Here is a 27,790-nt window from a genome sequence, read left to right on the forward strand (position 1 = left end):
AAGTGCTCACAGTAAGGTCTCAGCATCTATCAAATATAAAGAATATATTGCTAATCAAAGATTTGTTTTGGATTGTATCTGTAAACTGTTTGACCCGAACTTTACTAGACATCTAAATGTTTGGAATTTATCAGGATGAAGGTATTTGCTCCACTTAAACATTATACATAAGAGGGAGTCATTAAATCATACCCGTTGTTTTCATTTTTATTTCATAAATCAATAGTACACATAAAAATAAGCAACTTTGTAATATAACTTATCAGACAAATTTGCTTCTTTCTCTGCCAGAATTGATCAGTAATTATCAAAATTCTCAATTCTGAGGTAAAATCTGTATTCTAATAGATGCATATCCATTACTAACCCCTGGGCTTGATGTCAGCTGTCAATTCCCAGCTGACATCAACCTCACAAGTATTAGGCTATGTGCCCATGTTGCATTCTATTACGCAGAGTGTAAGTCACTGCATGTGCATCTCAGAACGCAGCTGAAAAGCTGCGTTCTGAGACGCATTATAACTGCAGAATTTCTGCTGAATTCATGCATTCTGGATGCTTCCAGAACGCACATTTTTGACAGTGCGGTCCCACTCGGCTCTGCTGCATTCCCATAGACTTGCAGCAGAGCCGAGTGGGACCGCGCTTTCAAAAAGAGTGGTGAAAGAGGGTGTTTTTTTGTCTTTTACTTCAAATAAAGGATTTTTTTGGGTGCATGATTTTATTTACTTTCACTTACAGGTTAATCATTGGGGGTGTCTCATAGACGCCTGCAATGATTAACGTAGGACTTAGTGGCAGCTATGGGCTGCCATTAACTCCTTATTACCCAGATTGCCACCGCACCAGGGCAATTCTGGATGAGCCGGGTAGAGTCCCGGGACTGTCGCATCTAATTGATGCGGCAATTCCGGGCGGCTGCTGGCTGATATTTTTAGGCTGGGGGCTCCCCATAACGTGGAGCTCCCCATCCTGAGAATACCAGCCTTCAGAAGTGTGACTTTATCTTGGCTGGTATCAAAATTGGGGGGGGGACCGCACGCCGTGTTTTTAAATCATTTATTTATTTATTTTACTGCACTACATAGACCCGCCCACCAGTGGCTGTGATTGGTTGCAGTGAGACAGCTGTTACACAGCTTGGGGGTGTGTCTGACTGCAACCAATCATAGGCGCCGGTGGGCAGAGAAAGCAGGGAATACCAGATTGAATAATGAGTGGCCTGCATTTTCGAAAGCAGGAGAAGCCGCCGCAGTGTGACAGCCGTGCAGCGCTGCGCCAGTGTTCGGTCAGTGATCGGTGAGTATGAGAGAGGGGGGAGAGGGACAGACCGACAGAGAGAGAGAGACTGACCGACAGAGAGACAGAGAGACCAACCAACAGGGAGACAGAGAGACCAACAGACAGACAGAGAGAGTGACCGACATTGCAACCAAAACGAACAAAAGAAGTGACATGTTGCTTGTTAGAACACAGCGTCTTGGCAGCAGCTGAAACGCTGCGTTCTAGAACGAAACGTGCGCATGGATTATGCACAATCTTCATAGATTGTGATGGGGACGCAGGACGCATGCAGTTACGCAGCAGTGCAATACGCAGCGTAACTGTATGCAATACGCACACGTGGGCGCAGAGCCTTACACCAATTGCAAATGCACCAGGGCAATCAGGAAGAGCTGGCTAAGGCCGGATACACATATCCGGCTTTTTGCTAATTTGACTGATGTGGCGCACACCAGTACAGTGTATACAGTACACTGGCAGCACAGCAAGTACCGGTCACATGCTGTCATGTGACCGGAGCATGTGACCCGGAAGTTGCGGCGCTGCCACTGTACTGTATCATATTTTACTGGCACGCACCGCATCCGTCAAATCAGAGAAAAGCCGGATATATGTACCCGGCCTATGTTGCCAGAATTGATGCGTCAAAAGGATGCACCACTTCTGGGGTGGCTGTGGGCTGCTATTTTTAAGCTGGGAAAGGCCCAATATCCATGGGCCTTGCTACCCTGATAATATCAGCACCCAGCTGTCTGCTTTACCATGGCTGGTTATCAAAAATAGGGGGGACCGCATGCCATTTTTAAAATAATTATTTAAATAAATAACAAAAATGGCATGGGATTCCCTCTATTTTTAATAACCAATCAAGATAAAGAAGACAGCTAAGGGTTGCAGCCCCCAGGTGTCTGTTTTAACTGCACTGGTTATCAAAAAAAGGCAGGAGCCCACGTAATTCTTTTTTTACTTTATTGTTCACAGTCATTTTCCACATGCAATAAAGCTTATTGATTTATTTATTAGGATATGAACAATACTTGAACTTTGTGTATGGGCCATCATACTGAGTGGGGGCATCATACTGACATGCTATGAAACAGTTTGGGGACCATGATACTGTGTATGCGTGGGGGTAGACTATGGGGATATCATACTATGAGGTACACATTACGGGCATCACATAGGGGCATCATGTTGTGGGTGTATTGCACTGTGGGGACATCATACTTTGCAGAAGGCACTGTTAAGTCATCATACTAAATGTGTGGGGTAAAACTTTGGGAGGAGAGTGGATATCATACTCAGACTGGTATCACTGGTGAAAACACTAAGGGGTACTTTGCACGCTGCGGCATTGCTAGCCGATTGTAGCGATGCTGAGTGCGATAGTCCCCGCCCCCGTCGCAGATGCAATATCTTGTGATAGCTGCCGTAGCAAACATTATCGCTACGGCAGCTTCACACGTACTTACCTGCCCTGCGACTTCACTCTGGTCGGTGACCCGCCTCCTTCCTAAGGGGGCGGGTTGTGCGGCGTCACAGCGACGTCACACGGCGGGCAGCCAATAGAAGCGGAGGGGCGGAGATGAGCAGGACGTAAACATCCCGCCCACCTCCTTCCTTCCTCATTGCAGGCAGGATGCAGGTAAGGATATGTTCCTTGCTCCTGCGGCTTCATACACAGCAATGTGTGCTGCTGCTGGAACGAGGAACAACATCGTACCTGTCGCTGCAGCAAAATTATGGAAATGACTGACACTACACAGATCACCGATTTTCTACGCTTTTGCGATCGTTTATCGGTGCTTCTAGTCTTTACACGTTGCGACGTCGGTACCGGCGCCGGATGTGCGTCCCTTTCGATTTGACCCCGACGAGACTGCAGTAGCGATGTCGCAATGTGCAAAGTACCCGTAAGAGTCTTCAATAGCGACATAATTAGCTATGCGTGCCACAATATTTGTCCCCCTGGCCTACTGGCTTATAACAGTTGGGAAATAGAATTCATCTGAATATATATGTATGTGCATCATTTGTTTTTGGGGGACGGGCAATTAGAACTTTTGCCTTGAGGCCCTTTGATTTCTCTGTATGCCACTGACTATTAATTAGTATTAAGGAATTAAAAGCTGAAAATGATTCTATTTTCCATTGTCTAGGTTTCATCAGAATCTGTTGAAGAAAACATCAAGGATGGAATCATCTTCTCCAAATTGCACATTGTAGCGAACAGACCCGGGCTGTTTACTTGTATGGCCGATAACAAGCACAGTGGAAGTTTTGGTACAGCAAAAGCGGCAGCAACAATTAGCATATCAGGTTTGTATGTCTGCTGATCCTAGGGCTGGATTCTTGTATGCATACATTTTTGATGCATTTTTTTTTAAGTCAAAGCCAGAAATGGATCAGAGAGTCTTGAAATAAGGACTGCCATACCGTATATCTTATCTATCTAGTGTTAAAAGAATAAAAACCTACATGAAAAAACTACAACGTATTGTATCTGGTGTCCCTTGAGTATAACATTCTAGGAGTGAGGGTTTCTTTGGTGGATTTTAATGGTTTAAAGTGATTTTCTGGGCTTGACATAATTTTCTGCAATCATCTATGTTGCTGCAGATTGTAGAATCTCAACAGTTTGTATTAAGCACATTGTCAACAGTCCCCTCAATTGCTAGATCGTACGGACCATTACATGACCACAAATATGCTCTCTGCGGTGTTCGATTGAGAGAAGCAGGTGGGAAAATACATGCAAATCATATACTAGCAATTATGCGATGGCCCACTTGATCTTTCAACTAAAGGAAATTTTGACAGTGCGCATGTTGAACACCGGTTTGCCAACCAATCGTAAATTTACAAATAGTGTGCACAAAACTAGGTGCTTTTCTCTGCGTCCATACTGTCCGGCAAAAAATGCACTGTTCGTGATTTTTTTTAAATTTTTTTGCCAAAGTTTGTACTGCATATGCGTTGAAGATGCTGTCATGTGCAATACAAACAGGACCTTCCCGGAAGAAGAATGAAGTTAGCACATGGATAGAAGATTATCCAATCACCCTCAAGCGCGCCAGGTCTGTGGTTGAGTCTTCTGACTATAGCACCGGAGACGCCCGTGGCTGGTAAGTATACGTTTGTGTATGTGTCTCTCTTTATTTCCTCATACATAACATCGTACTGTATGTACAGGTATACACTATATCCACCATTACAGGAGATTGGCCTAGAGACCATGCAGGCAATGCATGAAGAGGCTCCAACGAGGAAATGTCACACCAGTCCTACTCCTGGGATTATGGTGTTGGGTGGCATAATTTTTGGTAACTGGACTCCTCTAGTCTTCATTCCAGATCATTAGCAATTCAGTATTACATTAGATTTGCTTAGGTTGTAGAATCCATGGTGCGGCCATTTCTCTAAAGTGTTCATGAAGCCATTATTGAACCTGACAGCGTCAGACCACATATTGGTGGAGTTACTGTGAGTTGCCTACTTTGCATAAAGGTGCCACCGAGTCCTGCAATGTCTCTGGACTTGTCTCCCATCGAGCACATCAGGGATGTTATCAGTAGCAGCTGATTACACAGAAGCTGCCAGCAGACTATCTGAATTATTTTCCCAAGTGCATTCAGCAGGATAACAGTCCTCAAATTAACATTAATAATTTCACTGAGAGCAGCCGGGACCAACAGGGGCATAAGTACAATAAATGTAGGAGTTGCAATTGCACCCAGGCCATGGAGCCTAGGGGGCCACAAAAGTATTTTTGGCCAAAGACCATTACTCTTAAAGACTTCTAATAGTTTTATTGAATTGAAATATTTTGAAAATGCTTCATATGTTCATCATTTGCAGAGCAATAACGTGTCCATGCTGTACTTTGGATAACTCCACAAGCTTTCAATCTTGATGTTGCAATTTCAATGTTGTGGAATGTAGTAAACTGAAAACCTTTGTGTATATACACTGCACAGTACCACTTCGCCTGTCCTGTATACTGGGTATAATTCTCAGTATGTATTATTCTGTATATATTCACTGCACAGTACCACTTCTCCTGTCCTGTATACTGGGTGTAATTCTCAGTATCTGTATTATTATGTATATATTCACTGCACAATACCACTTCTCCTGTCCTGTATACTGGGTGTAATTCTCAGTATGTATTATTCTGTATATATACACTGCACAGTACCACTTCTCCTGTCCTGTATACTGGGTGTAATTCTCAGTATCTGTATTATTATGTATATATTCACTGCACAATACCACTTCTCATGTCCTGTATACTGGGTGTAATTCTCAATATGTATATTATTCTGTATATATACACTGAACAGTAGCACTTCTCCTGTCCTGTATACTGGGTGTAATTCTCAGTATGTATATTATTCTGTATATATAGACTGAACAATACCCCTTCTACTGTCCTGTATACTGGGTGTAATTCTGATGCAAAGAATATAAAGGAATTCCGACATCATCAGCCACAGGGAAATACACAGGTCGATGATGCCAGAATTCCTTCCTACTCTTTGCATGTTGCCGGCTATTGATTCTGAGCACTGCCCAAGGAGTCTGCTTCCTCCAACCCTGGTGAGCTGGAAAAAACCTTAAAAGACACCTGTTCACACACTCAATCACACTCCAACCTCTCTACCATGGTCACGACCAAATAGCTGTTCAAGGACATTAGAGACAAAATTGTAGACCTGCACAAGCTGGAATGATCTAGAGGACAATAGGCAAGCAGCTTGGTGAAAAGGAAACAACTGTTGGCCCAATTTTTAGAAAATGGAAGAAACACAAGATAACTGTCAATCTTACTTGGTCTGTGGTTCCATGCAAGATCTCTTTTCGTGCATTAAGAATGATTCTGAGAAAGGTCAGGAATCAGCCCATAACTATATGGGAGGATCTGATCAATGACCTGAATAGAGTTGGGACCACAGTCTCAAAGATTACAGTTAGTAGCACAATACACTGTCATGGATAAGTGTGCCCCTACTCATGTGAGCACATGTCCAGGCCCTTATGATGTTTTCCAATGACAATATGGATGATCCAGAGAAGGCATGTGGTCAGATGAGACCAAAATAGAACTTTGTGGTATCAACTCCACTCACCACTTTGGAGGAAGAAGGATAAGTACAACCTCAAAAACACCTTCTCAACCATGAAGCATGGGGGTAAAAACAGGATGATTGTACCATATTTAAGGGAGGACGATAGGGTCATGAATTGCGAGATTTTGGCCAACAACCTACTTTCCTCAGTAAGCGCATTGAAGATGGGTTGTGGCTGGGACTTCCAGCATGACGATGACCAGAAACACACAACCAGGGCAACTAAGGAGTTGCTCTTTAAGAACAATTTCAAGGTCCCATAGTGGCCCAGACAGTCTCCAGAACTGAACCTAACTGAAAATCTTTGGCAAAAGCTGAAACTCAATGTTGCCCAGCGGCAGCCCCAAATCCTGAAAGATCTGGAGAAGATTTGTAGGGAGGAGTGGCCCAAAATCCCTGCTGCGTTATGTGCAAGTTTGGTCGGGAACTTCAGGAAACGTCTGACCTCTGTAGTTGCAAACAAAGGTTTCTGAACCTAATATTAAGTTGTTTTTCTGTTGTATCAAATACTTATTTCATGCAATAAAATGCTAATTAATTATTTAAAAATCATGCAATGTGATTTTCTGGTTTTTTTTTTTGGGGATTGTGTCTGTCACAATTGAAGTGTCACTAAGATAAAAATTACAGACCTCTCCATTCTTTATAGGTGGGAAAACTTGCAATATCGGCAGTGTATCAAATACTTATTTTTCTCACTTTACTTCTGCACTTTATGCAACATGAGTGCCATTTGTATATACCATACATATTAACTCGTGTGGATTAATATGTCACTATACATGCACTGTATAATGATGTTTTAATGCATGAAATGTTGTAAAGTTTTTATATTTATATTAATGATAGTATATTTACTCAATTGTGTATCACTTATATATTTCCTATTTGTATTACGACTTTAAAAAGGTTATTTATCAACTGAAACTTTGCCAAATGAGGCAATAAAGTCCACATTTTTTATCTACTTGGAATCATACTTACTTTACATACACACACATACTGCACAGTACCACTTCTCCTATCCTTTATGCTGGGAGTAATGCTGAGCATGTGCTATTAATCTATTATTTGGGACATTTCAGGGTGTGTAGTTTTATTAAGGAGTATGGCAAATGTCCTTAAATGATTTGGACCATCCATAAATTTTGGTCAAGTTTTCCAAGAAAAATGGAATAGTATGTTGACAAACAGGGTAAACTTTCAGGATTTACCAATCTGCAGTAACATAAAATGTCTGCCGAAATTTAGTTTCAGCTCTCATAAAACTCCATTCAGTGCAGCCACATCACTATCACCATCCTATCAGCGCAATTAGGTACAGTTTGTTTTTAAAGTTCATCTATATGTCACATGTATATTTGTTGGCTTAAATTTAAAATGTTTTTTTCTCCAACATGAAATTTAAAGGAACCGTTAAAATGTTGAATGTAGAAGGTAAAATCTGAATCCATGTCCCATTGAGTAATTTTGAAGAAAGGAAATAAAATCCTAAATAATGGTTAGATGTAAAGTAGCAGACATTACTTTCTATACCTTCTGCAGAAACTTTAGCTAATGGAATAATAGTTCCTATAGTGACCACTAGATGGCACTACGCAATAATAATATTCTTCCTGTATATAAATTATAGCTTGAACATTACCAAATTGGTGTCCTATTATTATTATTATTATTATTATTATTATTATTAATAATAATAATAATATTTAGCATACAGTATATATTGACTTTCTGAATTGTAGAGCTTTCACCATGAAGAAATCAGTTTTTACCCTAAAAAGCTCACATTTTGCCATCTTTATCACTGTATAGATGATAACATTGGCACAAAAGGCCCTGTATACAGTGCCTTTAAAAAGTATTCATACCCTGTGAACTTTTCCATATTATTTCGTTTTACACTCACAAACTTAAATGTATTTTAATGGGATTTTATGTGCTATACCAACACTAGGTAGCAAATATTTGTGAAGTGTAAAGAAAATGCTACATGGCTTTCTTTATATTTAAGAAATGCAAATCTGAAAATTGCATTGCATTTGTACTCAGCCCCCTGCAGTTTAATACCTGTAAATGACCAAATGCCTAGAGAAGTCACCTGTTTAATAAATTGTGTCCCCCTGTGTGTAATTTATTCTCAGTAAATCTACATTTGTTCTGCGAAGGTCTCAGTGGTTTGTTTAAGAACATTGGAGATCAAAAAACATCATGAAAACCAAGGAACACACCAGACAGGTCAGGGATAAAGTTATGGAAAAGAGTAAAGCAGGGTTTCATTGCAAAGAAATAGCCCAAGCTCTGAAAGTTTCAGGACTGTTCAAACCTTCATTCAAAAATAGACGCCACATGACAAAACTGCAATTCTACCAAGACATGGCCACCACCTAAAGGGACATCTCAAGCTAGGAAAGCACTAATTAGGGAAGCAGTTAAGAGGCCCATGGTCACTCTGGAGGAGCTGCAGAGATCCACAGCTTGGGTAGGAGAATCTGTCCGCAGAACATCTATTAGTTGTATGCTATACAAATCTGGCCTTTATAGATGAGTGGAAAGAAGAAAGCCTTTTTTGAAAATGTGCCGCCATGGCGCAGACCGCAGTGCTCGGATCCGGGGTGGTCGTGGCTCGAGGGGTCTGGACCCCGGCTTGGCTAACACTCCGATTCTTGGAAGGGGGATTATTTACAGGGGAGAAGTTTGTGACGCCACCTGCGGGTTGTGGTAATGGGAATACCACCGCTGCTGGAAGGAGTACCGGGGCAAATGGTGTGGAGCAGCAAGGTGTCCGTCCCTCCGCAGGTAGGGAAGGCCCCAGCCTCTGGGAATTTTGGTGGGATGTTTGGGAGCGCAGGGTGCAGGGGGACCAGGTTACTCACTGTGGGTAGTCGTGGTGCAGGATGAGGATTATAAAGCAGACATTCACACTGATGCTAAACCAAAGGCTCTGTGCATCACAGTCTCTACAAGGGAGCCCGTACAGGTGTCCGCTCCCACCGGTGTCACTTGATAGTCCGGACCCTGCCTCCGTGCAGAATTTTAGTTGTCTGTTGTGGCCCCTTGGCATGAAGCTATTGGGGTCCCCCTAAATGTGTGTAGGGCAGCTGTGCTCTTGATGGCTGGCACGTGTGATTTCAATTGGGCTGCTTTTTATGGAGAACTCTATCCCCCGCATTGTGCTGATGCCTTCAATCTCTGAACTCTTAAGGAACTTCATGAAGATACTCTCCCTCCCAGGTTAATTATCAAGATGGATGAACCTGCTCCTGACCTAGGGTCCTGTACCCCATCGTGCTCGGTACCGGTCAGTTCTTTTGGGGTTCTGATGCCGACAGTCCTCCTAGACTATGTCCGTTGCACCCTTTCCAATGTCACTGCCACTGGTTCCCGACTCCTGTGGTCCCGGACCACCATCTGTGACCCAACCTTGGTCTCGCTCCCTGGGAGCTACTACTCCCAGCTCCTCACTCTTTCAGGGCTACTCTCAACTCCTCGACTCCCCTGCACTCACTGGAACTTCCCTCCCACCAGTCTGCCTGACCCCTAGGTGGGTGGCCCTACTCCAGCTTGACCATCCCACTGGTGTGTCTGACAGGTTTGATGTGAGGTGTGGTTGAGATTTGTAGTGCTGATGTGTGACACCGGTTATTGGGAACCTGGAACCATGGGGGTTGGGTCCTGCACCCTGGAATACAGGATGTAGCTCCCTGTAGCATTCTGATACAGTCAGGGGCACTAAAAAAGCAAGCCATAAGCCCTAAGAAGTCCAATTTGCAGTTTGCAAACAGCCTTGTAGGGGATACATCTAGCATGTGGAAGAAGGTCTCTGGTCGCATAAGACCAAATTAGAAATTTTTGGTCTAAATGAAAAACACTATGTATTACAGAAAACTAACATTGCACATTACCCTGATAACACCACCCACACCGTCAGACATTGTGGAGGCAGAATCATGGCTGTGTGGGGGGGTTTCTTCAGCAGGGACAGGGAAACTATTCAGGGGTGATGGGAAGATGGATGAAACTAAATATAGGACAATCCTGGAGGAAAACCTGTTGGTGGCTGCAAAAGACTTGAGACTGGGGGGTAGGTTCACCTTTTAGTAGGTCAATAAGCCTACAGAAGAAGCTACAATGGTCTAGTCTAAAGGCTGCTTTACACCAGGCAATCTATCGTGCGATAGATCGTCGGGGTCACGGTTTTTGTGACGCACATCCGGCATCGCTCGCGATGCCGGCCTGTGTGACACCTCCTAGCGACGCAGTATCGCTCACAAATCGTGAGTCGGGTACTGCTTGTTAGGTTCCATAATATCGGTTACTTTAGTTGACCATCGTTTCCGTGGTAGCACACGTCGCTCCGTGTGACACCACGGGAACGATGAGCAGCTCACCTGCCTCCCGCGGCCGCCGCCGGCTCTATGTGGAAGGAAGGAGGTGGGCGGGATGTTTACGTCCCGCTCATCTCCGCCCCTCCGCTTCTATTGGCCGGCGCCCGTGTGACGTCGCTGTGACGCCGAACGTCCCTCCCACTCCAGGAAGTGGACGTTCGCCGCCCACAGCGAGGTCGCACGAGAGGTAAGTATGTGTGACGGGGTTTACTAACTTTGTGCGACACGGGCAGCGATTTGCCCGTGACGCAAAAAGGACGGGGGCGGGTACGATCGATTGTGAAATCGCACAATCGGTCGTACCGTGTAAAGCAGGCTTGAATTGTAGGATATTCATGTGGGTGATTGGTGTAGTCACAATCCTGACCAAAGTATTGGGGGGGCTGAATTCCAATTCAAGTCACAATTTTTCTTTACATTTCACAAATACGTGCTAATTTGTGTTGGTATATCACATAAAATTCCAATAAAATACATTTAAGTTTGTGCGTGTAACATGAAAAAGTGAGGAAATGTTCACGATAGGAATTCTTTTTCAATGCACACCGTATGTCCCCTAATGGCATTGCACTATATGAATTTCACATTCTTACTAATGTAATATACAGCCTTAAAATATTGTAGGAATCTAAGACTGATTTAAAGAAGTCCTACATGGCCCTCTGTTATGTATTGGCTCTTCAGTTTCACACACCTAATAAATATGAGCTTTAGCCTGTCTAAATTATGATTGTCATTATCCTGTCCCAAACAACAAGAAACAAATGGAGTTCAGACTGTTGAAATCATTCATTTATATTTTGTTGACCTTTGTCTTTTCTTTTTCTCCTAACGCCTTTTTTCTGCAACTGGATAATTTTGTCCTGAAGAATGGAGGTAGGACTTTATTTCATTTATTAACATATAGAATTTTGTTTTGCAAATTAATATACAGACATGTTTCAGAGAAAATTATGAACAGATTGTAATCTGGTAGAGCAGTCTTTTTGGCCAAAAATATATCTATGTTTTGGCAGTTTGAGATGTTGGTATACAACTTCATTGCCACTGAGGGAGAAGAATCGGCATTCACACCCCTAGCCATGGTGGGGCTAGTGTCTCCTTTTCCACTATAGAAGACTTCAGTATTATAAATGTGCATACTTCTGAGGCCAAGGAACTTCAAGGTTTACATCTGCATCCATAACTTGAATATTTCTGCTTGTCTGACATATCGAAATGTTCATAAATACATAACTGCAAAAGAACAGTCTGCGCCTTTTAGTCGTCCATGGCCCTTTAGGGGGGATTCTGCTATTTGTTCTCCTCTATCATGTCATCTCAACCTCTCTGAATATAATGTTCATGTGGTCGTTGCAAGTACCAATTTTCAGAGCAAATATAATGCCCTTGAATTTCTTACTGGTTGAAGATTTCCAAAATCAAAATGATCAAAAATGTAGTTGTAGAAAGTGATATTTACTTTGACAGCATTATCATAGGCATGTACATTGCTTGATGGCATTGATACTAATGGACATCATGGCCAGTGATGAGTGAAATTGCTGCAATCATGAGTTAAGTTGTCCAACTCATAGACCTCGACCAATAGTGTATCAATAAAATTTCAGAATATAATTAAAAAGACTGGAGAAAAGTATAAAAAGTAAATGACCCAAAGTAGGAACACATGGATCTTGGTATACCATCTCGGTATGATTTCTGTGGTAGCGCTATGGTTGTCATTATACCGGTAATGGGGGCTATGGGTGCCACTACGGAGAGGGTGAAAGGAGCTGGATGTTGCTCAGACCCCTCTCCCAGAGCTGGATGTGGCTCATAACCCTCTCTCAGAGCTGGATGTGGCTCATAACCCTCTCTCAGAGCTGGATGTGACTCACAAGCCTTTCTCAGAGCAGAATGTGGGTCTCAAGGTCAGAAATGTTGGGGACCTCTGTTTCTAAAGCTAAATCCCTAGATTAGTTGATGTCACTGCCAAAAATCAGAGATTTCAAAAATAATTGATTTTATGAGACAACAGGTTTAAAGAGTAACCATCATTAGTATTTTTCATAAATCAGTAATACATGTGAAAATAAGAAACATTTTAATATATCTTAGCAGAGAAATTTTCTTTTTTCTCCTCCAGGACTGATATTTTGTCAAAATTGTCAATTCACAGGTAAAATCTGTATTCAGTGAAGATAGTTTCCCATTACTGAGAAAGGAGATGAAAATCAATTCTTATAAGTTTTATGAAACTTGCATTAGAATGTTTTTGCTTCTTGTGTCTTCCTCTTCTACCCTCTTCCGTCTCCATAGAATTTCAAAAGCACCACTTGCCATTTCCAATCTCGGGAATGTGAAAATCTAGATTCACTGAATATAGATTTTACCCATGAATTGGGAGTGAAATATCATTCATTACTCAATGTATCTTGCAAAGTTGCTTATTTTCTTCTGCACTACTTATTTATGAAAGAAAAATATGGAACTAGTAACACTAGTGGGTAATGTACCTTGCTTTTGTTGTTTCCTAGTCTTTGTCTCTGTAACAAAGTTTTAAGAATGGTTCATATTGCATAAATTCACAAAGACTGACGATACTGTTCAGACATCAGTGTCTTGGAAGAGTTGAGCAGAGTAAAGGGGCTTTACACGCTGCGATATCGTTAGTGAATTATCATCGGGGTCACGGTGTTTGTGACGCACATCTGGCTTCATTAACAAGATCGCAGTGTGTGATACCTACGAGCGACCTTAAACTATCGCAAAAGAGGTCAAAATCGTTTGCCGCGGAGAGGTCGTCCTGAAACCAAAAATCGTTGTCTGCATATTAGCGATGTCGTTCCTCGTTCCTGTGGCACCACACATTGCTGTGTGTGATACCGCAGGAGTGACGAACATCTCCTTATCTGCGTCCCGCTGGCAATGCGGAAGGAAGGAGGTGGGCGGGATGTTACATCCCGCTCATCTTTGCCCCTCCGCTTCTATTGGACGCCTGCTATGTGACGTCGCTGTAATGCCACATGAACCGCCCCCTTAGAAAGGAGGCGGTTTACCGGCCAGAGTGACGTCGCAGAGCAGGTAAGTCTGTGTGACGGGGATTAACGAAGTTGTGCGGCACGGGCAGCGATTTGCCCGTGTCGCCCAACCGATGGGGGTGGGTACGATCGCTTGCGATATCGCTAGCGAGATTGCAGCGTGTAAAGTACACTTAAGAGTACAAATTTAATTTGAAATCCAGTTAGGCCCAGGGATCTTTTTATTTAAAGAGAGGTATCCACTACTTTTACATTGTTATTCTTAGGATGGGTCATCAATGTCTGATCAGCCAGGGTTTAGGCACCCAGCACTCCGGACAATAATCTGTACTTTGTGGAGGCAGCAAAGGCCGGAAATTTCACTTCTGGAACTGTCCTGTCTTCTGATGGCAGGTATTGCATATCAACCTCGTATTGATTTGAATGGGAAGCAGATGTGCAGCACCCGATAGCAGATGCTACCAGTTGATGGGGCAACTCTGAAACTGAGCATGTCTGTTACGGGGGGACCGGCAGATTAGGACCAGGGGGTATATATCCTAATCGCCAGTCGGGGCCCACCGTGCTCCAGATGACAAAGGAGCTGCTGGCACCCGAGGGTTAGGCGGAGACTATAGAGCTGGATGGCTCTGAGATAACCCAGGAACTCTGGGAACCGGTCACGTGTGTTGGGACACGTCAGACCGGACGACAACCTGATTAGCGTTTTGGTGCACCTAGCGCTATACCAACCACGTGTGCAGGAAACACGTCAGGCCGGGTGGTAACCAGGTAGCGTTGACTGGAAGACCGCCACGAAAGCGCCCTGTCGGCCAAGTGTGTAGGACACGTCAGGCCGAGCGGTCCTCCGATTAGCGTTTCTGGCCACCTCTCGACTGGCCACGTGTGTGTAGGACACGTCAGGCCAGATGGGTACACCAGTAGCGTTGACCGGGAAGCCGAGGAAAATAAAGAACACCCTGTTAACTCCACAGGGGTCCTGGAGTACGCTGTCCGTGCGCGTAGGGGGCACAACCGGACAGGTGGCGCAGCAGGTGCGTTGTCCGTGTGCGTAGGGGGCACAATTGGACAAGTGGCGCAGCAGGTGCGTTGTCCGTGTGCGTAGGGAGCACAATCAGACAGGTGGCGCAGCAGGTGCGTTGTCCGTGTGCGTAGGGGGCACAATCGGACAGGAAGCACAGCAGCCGCAGCCCAGGTAACGCCACTGGGCTGCTATAGCAAGACTGGAATGGCAGGAGGGAAGCACGGCGCCTGACCCTGATGTGCCGAGCCACGAATCTTGGCGTGACAGGCACCGTTCGCCTAACCCTACCTACCGCTTCCCAACATAGGCTTATGCCGCAATGAGGCTCTAACATGGAGGTGTGCTCTGACTGAGCAAAAGTGAAGACTGCGCACCTCCATGTTGTCTCCAGCCCCTTTTAAAACCTGGGTCCGCCCCAAACCCAGGGTGGAACCACCAAGGTCCAATAGCAGAGTGCCATGTCATCAGTGACGTCACATGCGACCTATCCGGAACCGCCACGTCATTGATGACCTCATGGCAGCCACGCCCCAAACACTTCACCAGTCATCGTCTGACGACCAATACTGAGGTGCCAGATCATAGGGGCGGGCCTCTGCGAGCCAGTCCGGAGTTGCCACGTCATCAGGACACCTGACACCCTCTGCCCTATCAGGACCTGCCACCTCACGGACATGCTCAGTGAGGTCCTTACCGGACCTAGCCTCTGATGCACTAAGTGCCTGAGCATGCTCAGTAGCCTGAGCCACAGTCTTAGAAAGCAGACTATCAGTTTGAGCATGCTCAGTAGCCTGAACTGAGGACTTAGTCTCAGACATAACACAAACAGGCTGAGCATGCTCACTAGGCAAAACACCGGGCTTAAACTCTGGCTGGGGTAAATCGGCGCACGCATGCGCACTAGCCGCCTCTTCACACTTAGACGTGGTGGAAGGAACAGCCAACTGGACGACCCGAGGCACGGCCAAGAACGGCAGCCGGCGCCTGGGCGCAACAGGAACCGCAGCAGGCTGCTTGCGGCTTTGGCGGCGCCGGTTCGTAACAATGTCCAGCTGCCTACTAATGCCACTGGCACTGAGAACAGCTGATCAGTGGTGTTGCCTTGTGTCGGACCTCAGCGGATTAGACATTGATGACTTATAAGGAAAGGCCATCAATGTTAAAGTAGTGAATGACCTTTTAATACATGTATAGTAAAGGTTAAAATGAGTTAGATAACATTGGCCTGAATAATACAACACCTTGACAACTTGTCAATTGATATCTCCCAATACTGGTGAGTGAGATATACTTCTGTGACAAGTTATCAATATGGCTTTGTTTTGTGGGTCATGATAACCTTTGCTACATCTATATATTACTATTTCATTGCCATGAATATCACAACTTGTCTTTCACTCTGCTCTTAGGCTTTATAGAGGTGATGTTGGTTACTGCAGCACTTACAGAGGAGACATATGTAATACATTCCTCTCAAAGGACTCCTTGGTTTTCTTCAATGGAACTAATGCTGACCCAGAAGAAAGTCAGGAGATGCTGGCTCAAATAGCTTGGACTGAACTGAAAACTGTGAGCTCATTCTGTCGCCCTGCAGCTGAGGCTCTGCTCTGCAACTACTTTTTCCAGGAGTGCAATCCAACTGGAGATGGTCCAGCTCCAAAACCATTATGCAGGTACCATGTAAAAAGCAATAGCTAGACTCAAATCTAAAATATCTAAATCCAAAGGTGGTTAACTTGTAGATATACAGTATATATACAATTGCTGGGTATCTTATTGTGAAAAACAGCTTAATATTTTATAAGAGCGCTCTAATAAATAGTATGATTCAGAGGCTTGTCATTTTCACAATTTCCGCTTGAGGTCAGTGAATAGAATCAAAGTGGTTTACACAAGAATACCGCAGTAAAACTCTTTCAAAGTTGTAATGTTTTTGCATAACTTTGAATATTGTGACATTTGGCACTTACACGCCAGCTATGCAAATATGGACTGAGCATGGATGGGAGAGGGGGTGGCTTTGTCCATCTATTTATAACTATAATTTATAGCAACAGTATTCTTTTGTAAAAATTCATGTGTCTGTGTCAATTGATAAGATAGAACTGATAGCAGTGGCATACCATTAATAGCCGCAGAACAGAACACGTGGCCGCTACAAGGCCTTTAAATCGGGGTCAGCCCAGTGTCAGCACTGGGCCCTCCATACTTCCTGACCGGCATTATAATTCAGGGTCGGACTGGGGTGTCTGGGGCCCACAGGTGGGAGCTGTCTCAAGGGCCCAACTTATAGCGAGATACAAATACCTGTTCACCACTATCCCCGCTATAGTGGAGTGTCACCTATGAAATACAAGAGGCTCCTGCACATCTACTGTGCACACCATAACCCGCTACTGACTTATGCCATAAATGTACAAATGTTGGTAAGCGGTTAAACTATGATTGGATATTTTTACATATTTATTTTACAAATTGGAAAAGGAGGGTGATTGAAACATTTATATTTTACATAAGACTACTCATATCACACCTGAAGGCCCCCTCCATCACTGTGAGGATCCCACTGGACATTAGATGTGACACAGTGTTGGGAGGGGGGCACAGTAAATTAGGAGACACAGTGGGGGAGGAGTCCCACAGTAAATTAGGAGACAGTGGGAGACGGGTCCCACAGTAAATTAGGAGACACAGTGGGGGAGGAGTCCCACAGTAAATTAGGAGACAGTGGGAGACGGGTCCCACAGTAAATTAGGAGACACAGTGGGGGAGGGGGTCCCACAGTAAATCAGGAGACACAGTGGGGAGGGGGCGCACAGTAAATTAGAGGTTACACAATAAGGGAGGGGGCCCATAGTAAATTAGCAATTTTCTGTGGACACCTTCCTTCTATCTCCCTGTCACCTTTCTATTGCATGAGGGCCCACTTCCCTTACTGCTTCAGGGCATATAACTGCAGTGGCTGAGAACTGTCAGACATATTATATATTGTATGTACTCACTCTGTCACACTCTGGAGATAGCAATGTTCCTCTGCTCCTCTGTACAATCTGCAGATGTTGTTTGGGTAGGAGCTTGACCAATCACAGCACAGCTCCTTGCCTGAGCTGTGATGTGAGGTCACACATTGAACACTAACGCTGATTGGCTGCACTGCAACAAATCAGTATTAGACTTATCCACTGCTGTCCAGGGCAGGGAAAAGGAGCCATAGACGCTGTGAACAGGTGAGGGCAGGATAGCTGTGTCATATCGGCCTCAGTCAGCTGTTATTGTGCTGCCTAGAGGGAGCATGGCGCATTGACCGCAACTGAAGCCTCATGAGCAGGTGATGCGAAGGCACTGCACCTGCTCCTCACATCACTTGCTGATGAGTAGTGCAACCACCCACCGGGTATAGAATAAAGCGTGCACCCCTCGGTGCATGTGATCAGGGCAGCACCAGCAAGCAATGTGAAGGAGGCAGGATGGCGGGTCTACCGGGGGATTCACTGGTTTCCCAGTGGGCTAAACTGAGCCTGTCAAAACTTCAATTATATCCAAATGATTGAACTGGGAGCCATCAGCACTCTCCTTCACCATTCTCTCTTTGCATCTGATATCTGAGCACAACAAATGCAATGACATAACTACATCACGACTGCTGTGCCGAGCACTGCAGCGTTTCAGACCCCACTGCCATGATTCCTCCTACCAATGTGCCTGGATATTTTGAGTAACAGTTCAGCTGTCCAATCTTAGGCAAGGACATGCGGAGTTGTCAGTATGGTGATGGACAGTTCAGTCCAGTCTGAGGCAGGGGCATACTGAGCTGTTAGTATGATGATAAACAGCTCAGACTCCTGTTAGGAGTGATCACCTTGCTATTTAGCTACCTCTCTTCCTAAAAAAATGCTGCCAGTCGTAGCTTTAGCTTGGTTGAGTCTGGGTGCCTGTGGTTTCTGTGCTCACTCTGAACTATTGTTTACCTGACCTTAGAGCTTGCTTCTTACAATCCATTTGCCTAGCTATCTTTTTGCAATTTTGACCTCAGACCATAACCTGACTACTAGTGATGAGCAAGCACTAAGATGCTCAAGTGCTCAGTAACCAAAACAAGCAGGTTGTACACTCAGACGTGTACATATCAATTATTGACTATAATGGAAGTCAACTGGAAGCTTGAGAAGATTTCCAGAAGGTCATCCAGAAAAATGCTTGTTTTTCCCATTGATTTCCATTATAGTCTTTGATCAAGTCAAGCCTGCACAAGTGCCCAACATGGTCGTTTTAAGTACCGAGCAATGGAGCAATTTAGTACTCTCTCATCACTACTGACTACGCATTTGTCTAACCCTATTGTTTATTGCTAGCCCCCTGGTATCTGACTCTGGACGTCTTGACTATCCAGACTCACGGCTAGCCTGTGAGTAGTGACTAGCATCACTTTTTCACATCATTTATTCCTTCCCACTAGTATGTATCCTATTTATACATTGTGCGATCAGAAGACAAATCTTACCCAGGTAGTTCACGATCTGGCCAAGGAGCATCAGATACTAGTGTGTCGCCCCCGTGGCAGCAGCCGGGCTGCTCGGATCAAGATCCGCGGTGGCTCGAGGGGCATCCGGACCCGGGGGTCATGCGGCAACTCAAATGAAGGGGGGTATTTACAGGGGATTGTATTTAGAGTTCGTGATGCCACCCATAGAGTTTGGTAATGTGGGGTACCACCACTGCAGTTGGGAGTACCCGGGGCATTGGAATGGGGCAGCCAGATGTTAGAACCCTCCACGGGTAGGGGGGATACCCCGGGACTTGGTGATGGTGTTTGGGGAGTGCCGTGGGGAGTGAAGGGGGTCACTTTCGTACTCAATCAGTCCATAAAGATGACACCGACAACCGGATAAACCAAAGTTCTGGACACCACTGCCACTGAGGGGAGCTAGTTTGGGTCCCGTCCCTGATGGTGTTGCCTGGTGATCTGTAACCTTCCTCCTGGCACTTAGTTCACTTGTTTGTTGGTCGCAGTAGCATAAAACTAGTCGGGTCCCGCTTTCCAGTGTGGCTAATTGTGGGAGCTTGCTCTCAGGGTTCACGCTTGGGATTTTCTGGACCGTTTTAGTGGAAAGTCCTATCCCGCTCATTGCGCTAGTACCCCGATTTTGGAGTGGGTGGAGAGCGGATCTTGAAGGCTCCGTTTTCGTCGGGTAAATTGTCAGGTTGCCTGAAGCTACTCCCTGACCTAGGGTCCACGTACCCCGTCGTGCCCTGGTCCCAGCCCGGTGATAGTACAAGGCCGCCGGCTGTCCTCCTCGACAGTTTCGTACCCCTTGTCACGATCCCCTGTGACTAGGGGTCCAGCTCCTACTAGGCCCAGACCACCGTCTGCCACCTAGTTGTGTCCAAGGAGCCCGGATTCTGACTTCCTCTCTCTTTCACCTCCTACACTTCACTCCTCCAACCTTCACTCTCAAACTACAAACTTCAACTGACTGACACTCCTGACCTCCCCTTAACCAACCCCCCAAGTGGGCGACCCTATTCCACTCAGGCCGTCCACTGGTGTGTCTGGTGGGTGTGGTGCAGAGTGTGCCTAGGACTTTAATTGACTGAGGTTCGCAACACCATGTAGTTGGGGACCTGTAACCAAGGAGGAGGTGGATATTGTACAGAAGGGCAGATTGCACAATACCCTGTGATGACCTGATAGTCCTGGGGTGTCACACTAGGGACATTGCAGTCCCAGTTGCAGGGTCAGGTATCTAGTGCAATGGGTGCCTCCCAGAGCCCTCCGCTGCCGGCAGTAGCTTTGATGGCTGAATCTCCTAATGTGCAATTGGTTTCTCCCAAATCAGTAAAGGCTCTCTCTGACATATTTTTGGGGAGAAGAAACAGTTTAGGATGTTCTGGGAGAGCTGCAGGCTATTTCTTTACCCTAACACCCCGATCATCAAGGAATGAGTCCCAACAGGTGGGAATATTTATATCCCTACTGTGAGGGAGTCCTCAGACTTGGTCATTTTCTTTGACCCTACAGGATATAAAATGCTCATCTATTGATACCTTTTTTGATGCCTTAGTGAAGTGTTCCACAACTGGAGTCCTCAAGAGCCACCAACAGTGCATGTTTCATTATTTCCTTAGTATTGCACAGGTGATCATTTAATTACCTGCACAAGTGATGATTCCAACACCTGTGCAATACTAAAAAAATCCTTAAAACTTGCACTGTTAGTGAGTCTTTAGGACTGGAGTTGGAGAACAAAGCCTTACGGGTACTTTACACATTGCATCATCGCTAGCATCGGCTAGCGATGCCGAGCACGATAGTACCCGCCCCCGTCGCACATGCGATATGTGGTGATTGCTGCCGTAGCGAACATTATCGCTACGGCAGCTTCACATGCACATACCTGCTCGGCGACGTCGCTGTGACTGCCGAACAATCCCTCCTTCAAGGGGGAGGTGCGTTCAGCGTCACAGCGACGTCACCGCAACGTCACTAATTGGCCGGCCAATAGAAGCGGAGGGGCGGAGATTTGCGGGACATAACATCCCGCCCACCTTCTCCCTTCCGCATTGCCGGCGGGACACAGGTAAGGAGATGTTTGTCGCTCCTGAGGGTTTACACACAGCGATGTGTGGAGCTGCAGGAACGACAAACAACATCGTACTTGCGGTCGACCCGACATTATGAAAATGAACGACACTACACAGATCACCGATTTTCGACACTTTTGCAATCGTTTATCGGCGCATCTAGGATTTACACGTTGCGATGTCGTTACCGGCGCCGGATGTGCGTCACTAATGACGTGACCCCGACGATATTTCGGAAGCGATGTCGCAACGTGTAAAGCCCCCCTTAGGGTTAATATATGATGAACTTGACAGAATCCAAGTTGCAGAGGCAAAAAACAGGAATGTGACATAGGGGGTTGCTTGCTGTTAAATTAGCTTTGGGAGAGAATAGAGATTTTTTTTGAAGGGAGTTATTCGTCGTCACGGTTGTGATGGATCATAAAAATGTAGTTTATATTTAATCGGCCAAACTGTTGACCCCAAGACAGGCCAGATGGTCCTTATTTTTCTCTACATTTAATTTTTTTAGCACATTCAGGCCGGGGTCCAAGAAAGTGAGGGTTGACGCTTTGTCACACAGCCTTACTTTAGTTTTTCCTGCAGAACCTCCATCTCCCATTGTCCCTCAGGGTATTGTGGCTTTTATAGTATCCTCGGAGTTGGAAGTGGAGATCCATGAATTCCAGTCGTTTGCTCCTTCCGCTGCTCCAGGATAAAAAATAATTTGTTCCTGTATACCTGAGGTTATGTCTGTTGCAAGAGTTTTATGATTCCATCTTCAGTAGTCACCCTGGAGTCACAACTCCACAGAAAGCTATTGCTAGACTCTTTTGGTGGCCATTCATGCCCTTGACTGATAAGTACATATTTTATCTATTTTGATTCACTGAAAATCATAATAAAATTAAACATATTATACAATAGACATATAAGAAACAGGTCACAAATCGAACGAAAATACAGGCACTTCAACAGTCACAATATTCAAATGTAAAAAACAAATCTCTAAACAGTGTGTGTGTCACATGCCATATTGTCCTAAATATAAATACTCATGTATGAGGAGACAAATTAAGGAGACAGAAGTAAAGGGAAGGATCTAATAGTGGACTAACGGGATCAAAAGTGCTGTAGGAGAATCACAGATAATCTCAGAGAGTTTGTCGTTAATAACTATAAAAATTAATAGTGTATTATTGATTTGTTTTGAAAGTTTGCAAGGGGCTCATACTATGGGTCATCTTAATTAGAGTTGAGCGCGGTTCGAGGTTCGTGGTTCTCCAGTTCGCGGTTCGACTGGTTTTGGAGGGTGTTCTAGATCGAACTAGAACTCGAGCCTTTTGCTAAAGCTCGATAGTTCGAGTTACATTCGAGAACGGTTCTAGGAGCAAAAGCAGGGCTTTTTACAGCTACAGTGTGCAGGAGCCATCGCTGGCAGCCTGTGGTAAGCTGGTAACCAAGATAAACATTGGGTCTCCAAGCAAAGCGCTTTGGTTAGTAACCCGATATTTACCCTGGTTACGCGTGCAGGGAGCCGACACTTCCCCGCGCAGCTCGCTCCGCCCCCTCCTGCACTCAGCATGTATACACACACACACACACACACACACACACAAACTCACACTCACCTGTCCCCAGCCATGCAGTCCTCGGCACTGGCGTACTCAGCGCACATGGCCCCGCTAAGCTCCACCATCTTCGCACTCCGCCGCCCGCACACATAGCCCCGCTAGGCTCCGCCCACCTTGCACCCGCACACATTACCTTGCTAGGCTCCGCCCACCTCACACCCACACACATTACACCGCTAGGCTCCGCCCACCTCACACCCGCACACATTACCTCGCTAGGCTCCGCCCACCTCGCACCGCACACATAGCCCCACTAGGCTCCACCCACGTCACACCCACACACATTACCTCGCTAGGCTCCGCCCACCTTGCACCACACACATGGCCCCTCTTGGCTCCACCCACCTTGCACCCACACACATTACCCCGCTAGGCTCTGCCCACCTCGCACCGCACACTTAGCCCCGCTAGGCTCCACCCACCTCACACCGCACACATTACCCCACTAGGCTCCGCCCACCTCGCACCCGCACACATTACCTCGCTAGGCTACACCCACCTCACACCCACACACATTACCTCGCTAGGCTCCACCCACCTCGCACCGCACACATGGCCCCGCTCGGCTTACCTGCGGTGATGAAGTCCCACCCTCCCGACCTCAGCGCTGACACGGTCTTCCATGTCTGCCGCTTCACATCTGTCACTGCGGCCCTAGCGGTGACATCACGGGCCGCTCGCGATACTTGGCTGTGAAGCTGATTGAAGTCAGTGTGCAGTATCAGCAGTGCAGGAGATCAGCGCAGGTAATGTACCTCACTGACAGCAGCACTTGTCATGCCCTGCAGTGACCTGGGCTGACCTACTGATGTTAGCTCAGGTCACTGCATTGCTCTCCCAGCCAATGGGGAACATTCTGTTCTTCATTGACTGAGACAGTGACTATGGTATGGATCGTCATGGGAACCGCTTGGATTACAGCAGACCTGGATTTGTTTTTCTTTCTAATAAATTGGTTAAAGAGGGAATGTGTTGGGCAGTGTTTTTTCAAATAAAAATGTGTTTGTCGTCTATTTTTTTTTATTACTGACTGGGTTGGTGATGTCGGGTATCTGATAGACGCCTGACCTCACAAACCCCAGGGCTTGATGCCAGTTGACATTACACATCTGGTATTAACCCCAAATATTACCCCGTTTGCCAAAGCACCAGGGCACGGGATGAGCTGGGGCAAAGCAACAGGATTGGCGCATCTAATGGATGCACCATTTCTGGGGCGGCTGCGGCCTGCTATTTTTAGGCTGGGGAGTGTTCAATAGCAGTGGACCTCCCTAGTCTGAGAATATCAGACCCCAGCTGTCTGCTTTACCTTGGCTGGTGGTCCAATTTTGGGGGGACCCCTACGTGGGTTTTTTTTTTTAATTATTTATTTCATTTAAAATAACAGCGTGGGGTGCCCTCAGTTTTGGATTACCAGCCAAGGTGAAGCTGCCAGCTGTGGTCTGCAGGCTTTGAAAGGCAGTAGAAAATGGTGCTGGAGTGAACATGTGACCGTCTCCTGTAGGATGAAGCTATGGATCCTGGGTAAATTTATGTATTTTCCCTCCTTCAGTTTTTTGGCAGTACGCCAAAAAAACGGAAGGCACACGGATGACAAACAGATGACATACGGACCGTATATGTGTCACGCTCCCGATGCCTCGGCACCGCTCCTTACCCACTGATCCGGTCACACCTGCACGGCACCGCTCCTTACCCACTGATCCGGTCCATGTATCCACCGGTCACGGTTGCAGCTCCCGCTCGTGCTTTCCTGTGTCCTGTCCCCAGTCTCATATGTCTGACTCATGCTTCTGTATAGGGTCGGGCCGCGCCCACTCACCTGGTCTTATGGGCCCAGCACTGCTGCAGCAGGATATGACATGAGGATATGCTGGGTATATAAGACTGGCCTTTCCATATGGGTGGGGTCTGATCAACGTGTCTTCTAAGCCTTGTCTTGAAAGCTAGGTGCTCAGGTCCCCCTTGTGCCGTGTCCTGTGATCATACTATCGCCTGACATTCCTACCCGGTACCTGTGCCGGATTCCTGCACTGTCTCCAGGAACTCTGAAGCCCCAGTAACTGTTCTACCCGTCCCCTGTGGGACGCAGTACCTGCCATGCTAGTGCTCCGGCTACCGTGCACCCAGGCCTCCGGTGGGGTGCACGACCCAGTGGATCCACCACCCGGACCTAACAATACGGAACGGAAACTGATGCCACACGGATGCACCCGTGAATAAAACGGACCATTTTTTGCAAACCGCAAAAACGGATCGGTCGTGTGAATGTAGCCTTATTCTAATCTGCCGTTTATAAACAGCAGGCAGAAATAAGTGAATAGCGCCCCCCAGCGACAGAAAATCTCCGGGGTTTCAGGGGGTAGTTGAGACCCTGGAGATCATGATTCAGGTCGGTTTGTCCGGTCCCCGCTCACGTGATCACTGGTATACACCGTATACCGGTGATCACGTTACAGTAAATGACAGCGCCGATAAAAATTATTTATCTCCCATCTGGCATGAACAAACATGTCAGATGGGAGATAAATCTCCTCCCCGATCCCCCGGTGTCGCCAAAGTGCCCCCCCTGACCCCCTCCCGGAAAATCCAAGATGGCCGCGCGCACAGCAGCGCGTCGGCCACATTCACCCTACTCCTCTGATTTCTGTCTTTCTGAACTCCTCCCCAGGCCCTGCCAGGTCACCCCCTATAACCCCACCGGTGTTCCCCGGTGTCCCACGGTACCTGTGCAGCGTTGATCCCCCGCGGCCCCCTCCTTCACAATAGATGCTGCCGCATGCACAGAGCGGCTGTCAGCTCAAGTTCCTATGTTCAGACACAGTGAGTGGTGGTAACCATGCATCTGTAAGCTACTGCAATGCCCTGTTCATGAGGTAAGGAACATAGTTGATCAGGAGAGCTATACTACATTTCCAAATGGAGGGATTTGCTTTTATAGTTGCCCTGCTGAACGACTACCAAACATAAGAGTCCGTTATACGCCACAAGAAAACATGTCTAAATAGCGAGCTCTGTTGTTTATTATTCATTCAGCTGGATAACTGGACTTAAAGGGGTATTCCATCTCCAAGATCCTATCCCCAATATATAGTAGGTGGAATAGCAATAATATCAGCAAATACCAATATTTGGAAATGTAGAATAGTTCTCCTGATTAGGCATGCCCTTACCTCATGAGCAGGGCATTGCAGCTTTGGTAGCAACAGTTACGACATGGACTCTGCTGCTGTGGACCCGGGGAGAGTGGGTGCAGATTCATTGCACCCACACTTCTTACATGGAGGGTCTGCACTCCTAGAAAATGGGGGATACGTTCCCTGAGCGTGTCCCCCCATATTCTAGACCAGACCTGGGCAACGGGCGGCCCGCGGGCCACATCCGGCCCGCCTGCTCTCTGTGACCGGCCCGCCCGTCTTCAGCCGGTGCAGTGGAGCCGGGCTGCAGCATGCCGAGTAGGGAGAGATCCTGTGCAGGTCCGCACAGTCAGTGCAGGAGAAGGAGCAGCACAGCAGAGCAGACGGAATAATTCATCTTCCAGGACCTGCGATGATGTCACGCCCATGTGACTGTGTGGGAGGAGACAGGATTGCCGGGGAGAAAGCAAGACATGCTGAATGCTGAAGGAGATGTGGACACATGATGACTGGTAATAAGAAAAGAGGGGACATGAGGGGGAGAGGGCTGCAGGGTGAGTGCATATGAGGGAAGATGGAGCTACAGGGTGAGTGGCATATGAGGGCTGCAGACTGACAAAAGGATGTGAAGGGGTGCAGAGTGTTTGAGAGGGGTAAGTTGGGGTACAGGCAGGGTGAGATATGTGGGCAGGGTGTGTGACATATGGGGGTGTAGTGTGTGTGATATGGGGGTGCAGGCTGTATGGGGTGTAGTGTGTGTGATATGGGGGTGCAGGTGTAGTATATTACAGGTGTGCTATATGGAGGTGTATATAGTGGTGTAGTATATGGGGGTATAGTGATGTAGTATATTACAGGTGTGCTATATGGAGGTGTAGAATATTACAGGTGTGCTATATGGAGGTGTAGTATATTACAGGTGTACTATATGGAGGTGTAGTATATTACAGGTGTGCTATATGGAGGTGTAGAATATTACAGGTGTGCTATATGGAGGTGTAGTATATTACAGGTGTGCTATATGAAGGTGTAGTATATTACAGGTGTGCTATATGGAGGTGTAGTATATTACAGGTGTACTATATGGAGGTGTAGTATATTACAGGTGTGCTATATGGGGGTGTAGTATATTACACGTGTACTATATGGAGGTGTAGTATATTACAGGTGTGCTATATGGAGGTGTATATTACAGGTGTGCTCTATGGAGGTGTAGTATATTACAGGTGTGCTCTATGGAGGTGTAGTATATTACAGGTGTGCTCTATGGAGGTGTAGTATATTACAGGTGTGCTATATGGAGGTGTATATTACAGGTGTGCTATATGGAGGTGTATATTACAGGTGTGCTCTATGGAGGTGTAGTATATTACAGGTGTGCTATATGGAGGTGTAGTATATTACAGGTGTAATATATGGAGGTGTAGTATATTACAGGTGTGCTATATGGAGGTGTATATTACAGGTGTGCTATATGGAGGTGTAGTATATTACAGGTGTGCTATATGGAGGTGTAGTATATTACAGGTGTGCTCTATGGAGGTGTAGTATATTACAGGTGTGCTATATTGAGGTGTAGTATATTACAGGTGTACTATATGGAGGTGTAG

At 46.1% G+C, this 27,790-nt stretch overlaps 1 protein-coding gene across 1 annotated transcript in view; it reads left to right on the forward strand.

The window, feature by feature from the left end:
- Positions 1-27,790, forward strand: part of MUSK (muscle associated receptor tyrosine kinase) — a 343,556-nt gene that overhangs the window by 179,392 nt on the left and 136,374 nt on the right. The window contains exons 7-9 of the mRNA XM_075316181.1: positions 3,444-3,603; positions 11,671-11,677; positions 16,258-16,521. Of these exons, the coding sequence (XP_075172296.1) occupies positions 3,444-3,603; positions 11,671-11,677; positions 16,258-16,521 (431 nt within the window). The remainder of the gene's footprint in view (positions 1-3,443; positions 3,604-11,670; positions 11,678-16,257; positions 16,522-27,790) is intronic.

This window comes from Anomaloglossus baeobatrachus, chromosome 1 (genome assembly GCF_048569485.1).
Source record: "Anomaloglossus baeobatrachus isolate aAnoBae1 chromosome 1, aAnoBae1.hap1, whole genome shotgun sequence".
NCBI lineage: Eukaryota > Metazoa > Chordata > Amphibia > Anura > Aromobatidae > Anomaloglossus > Anomaloglossus baeobatrachus.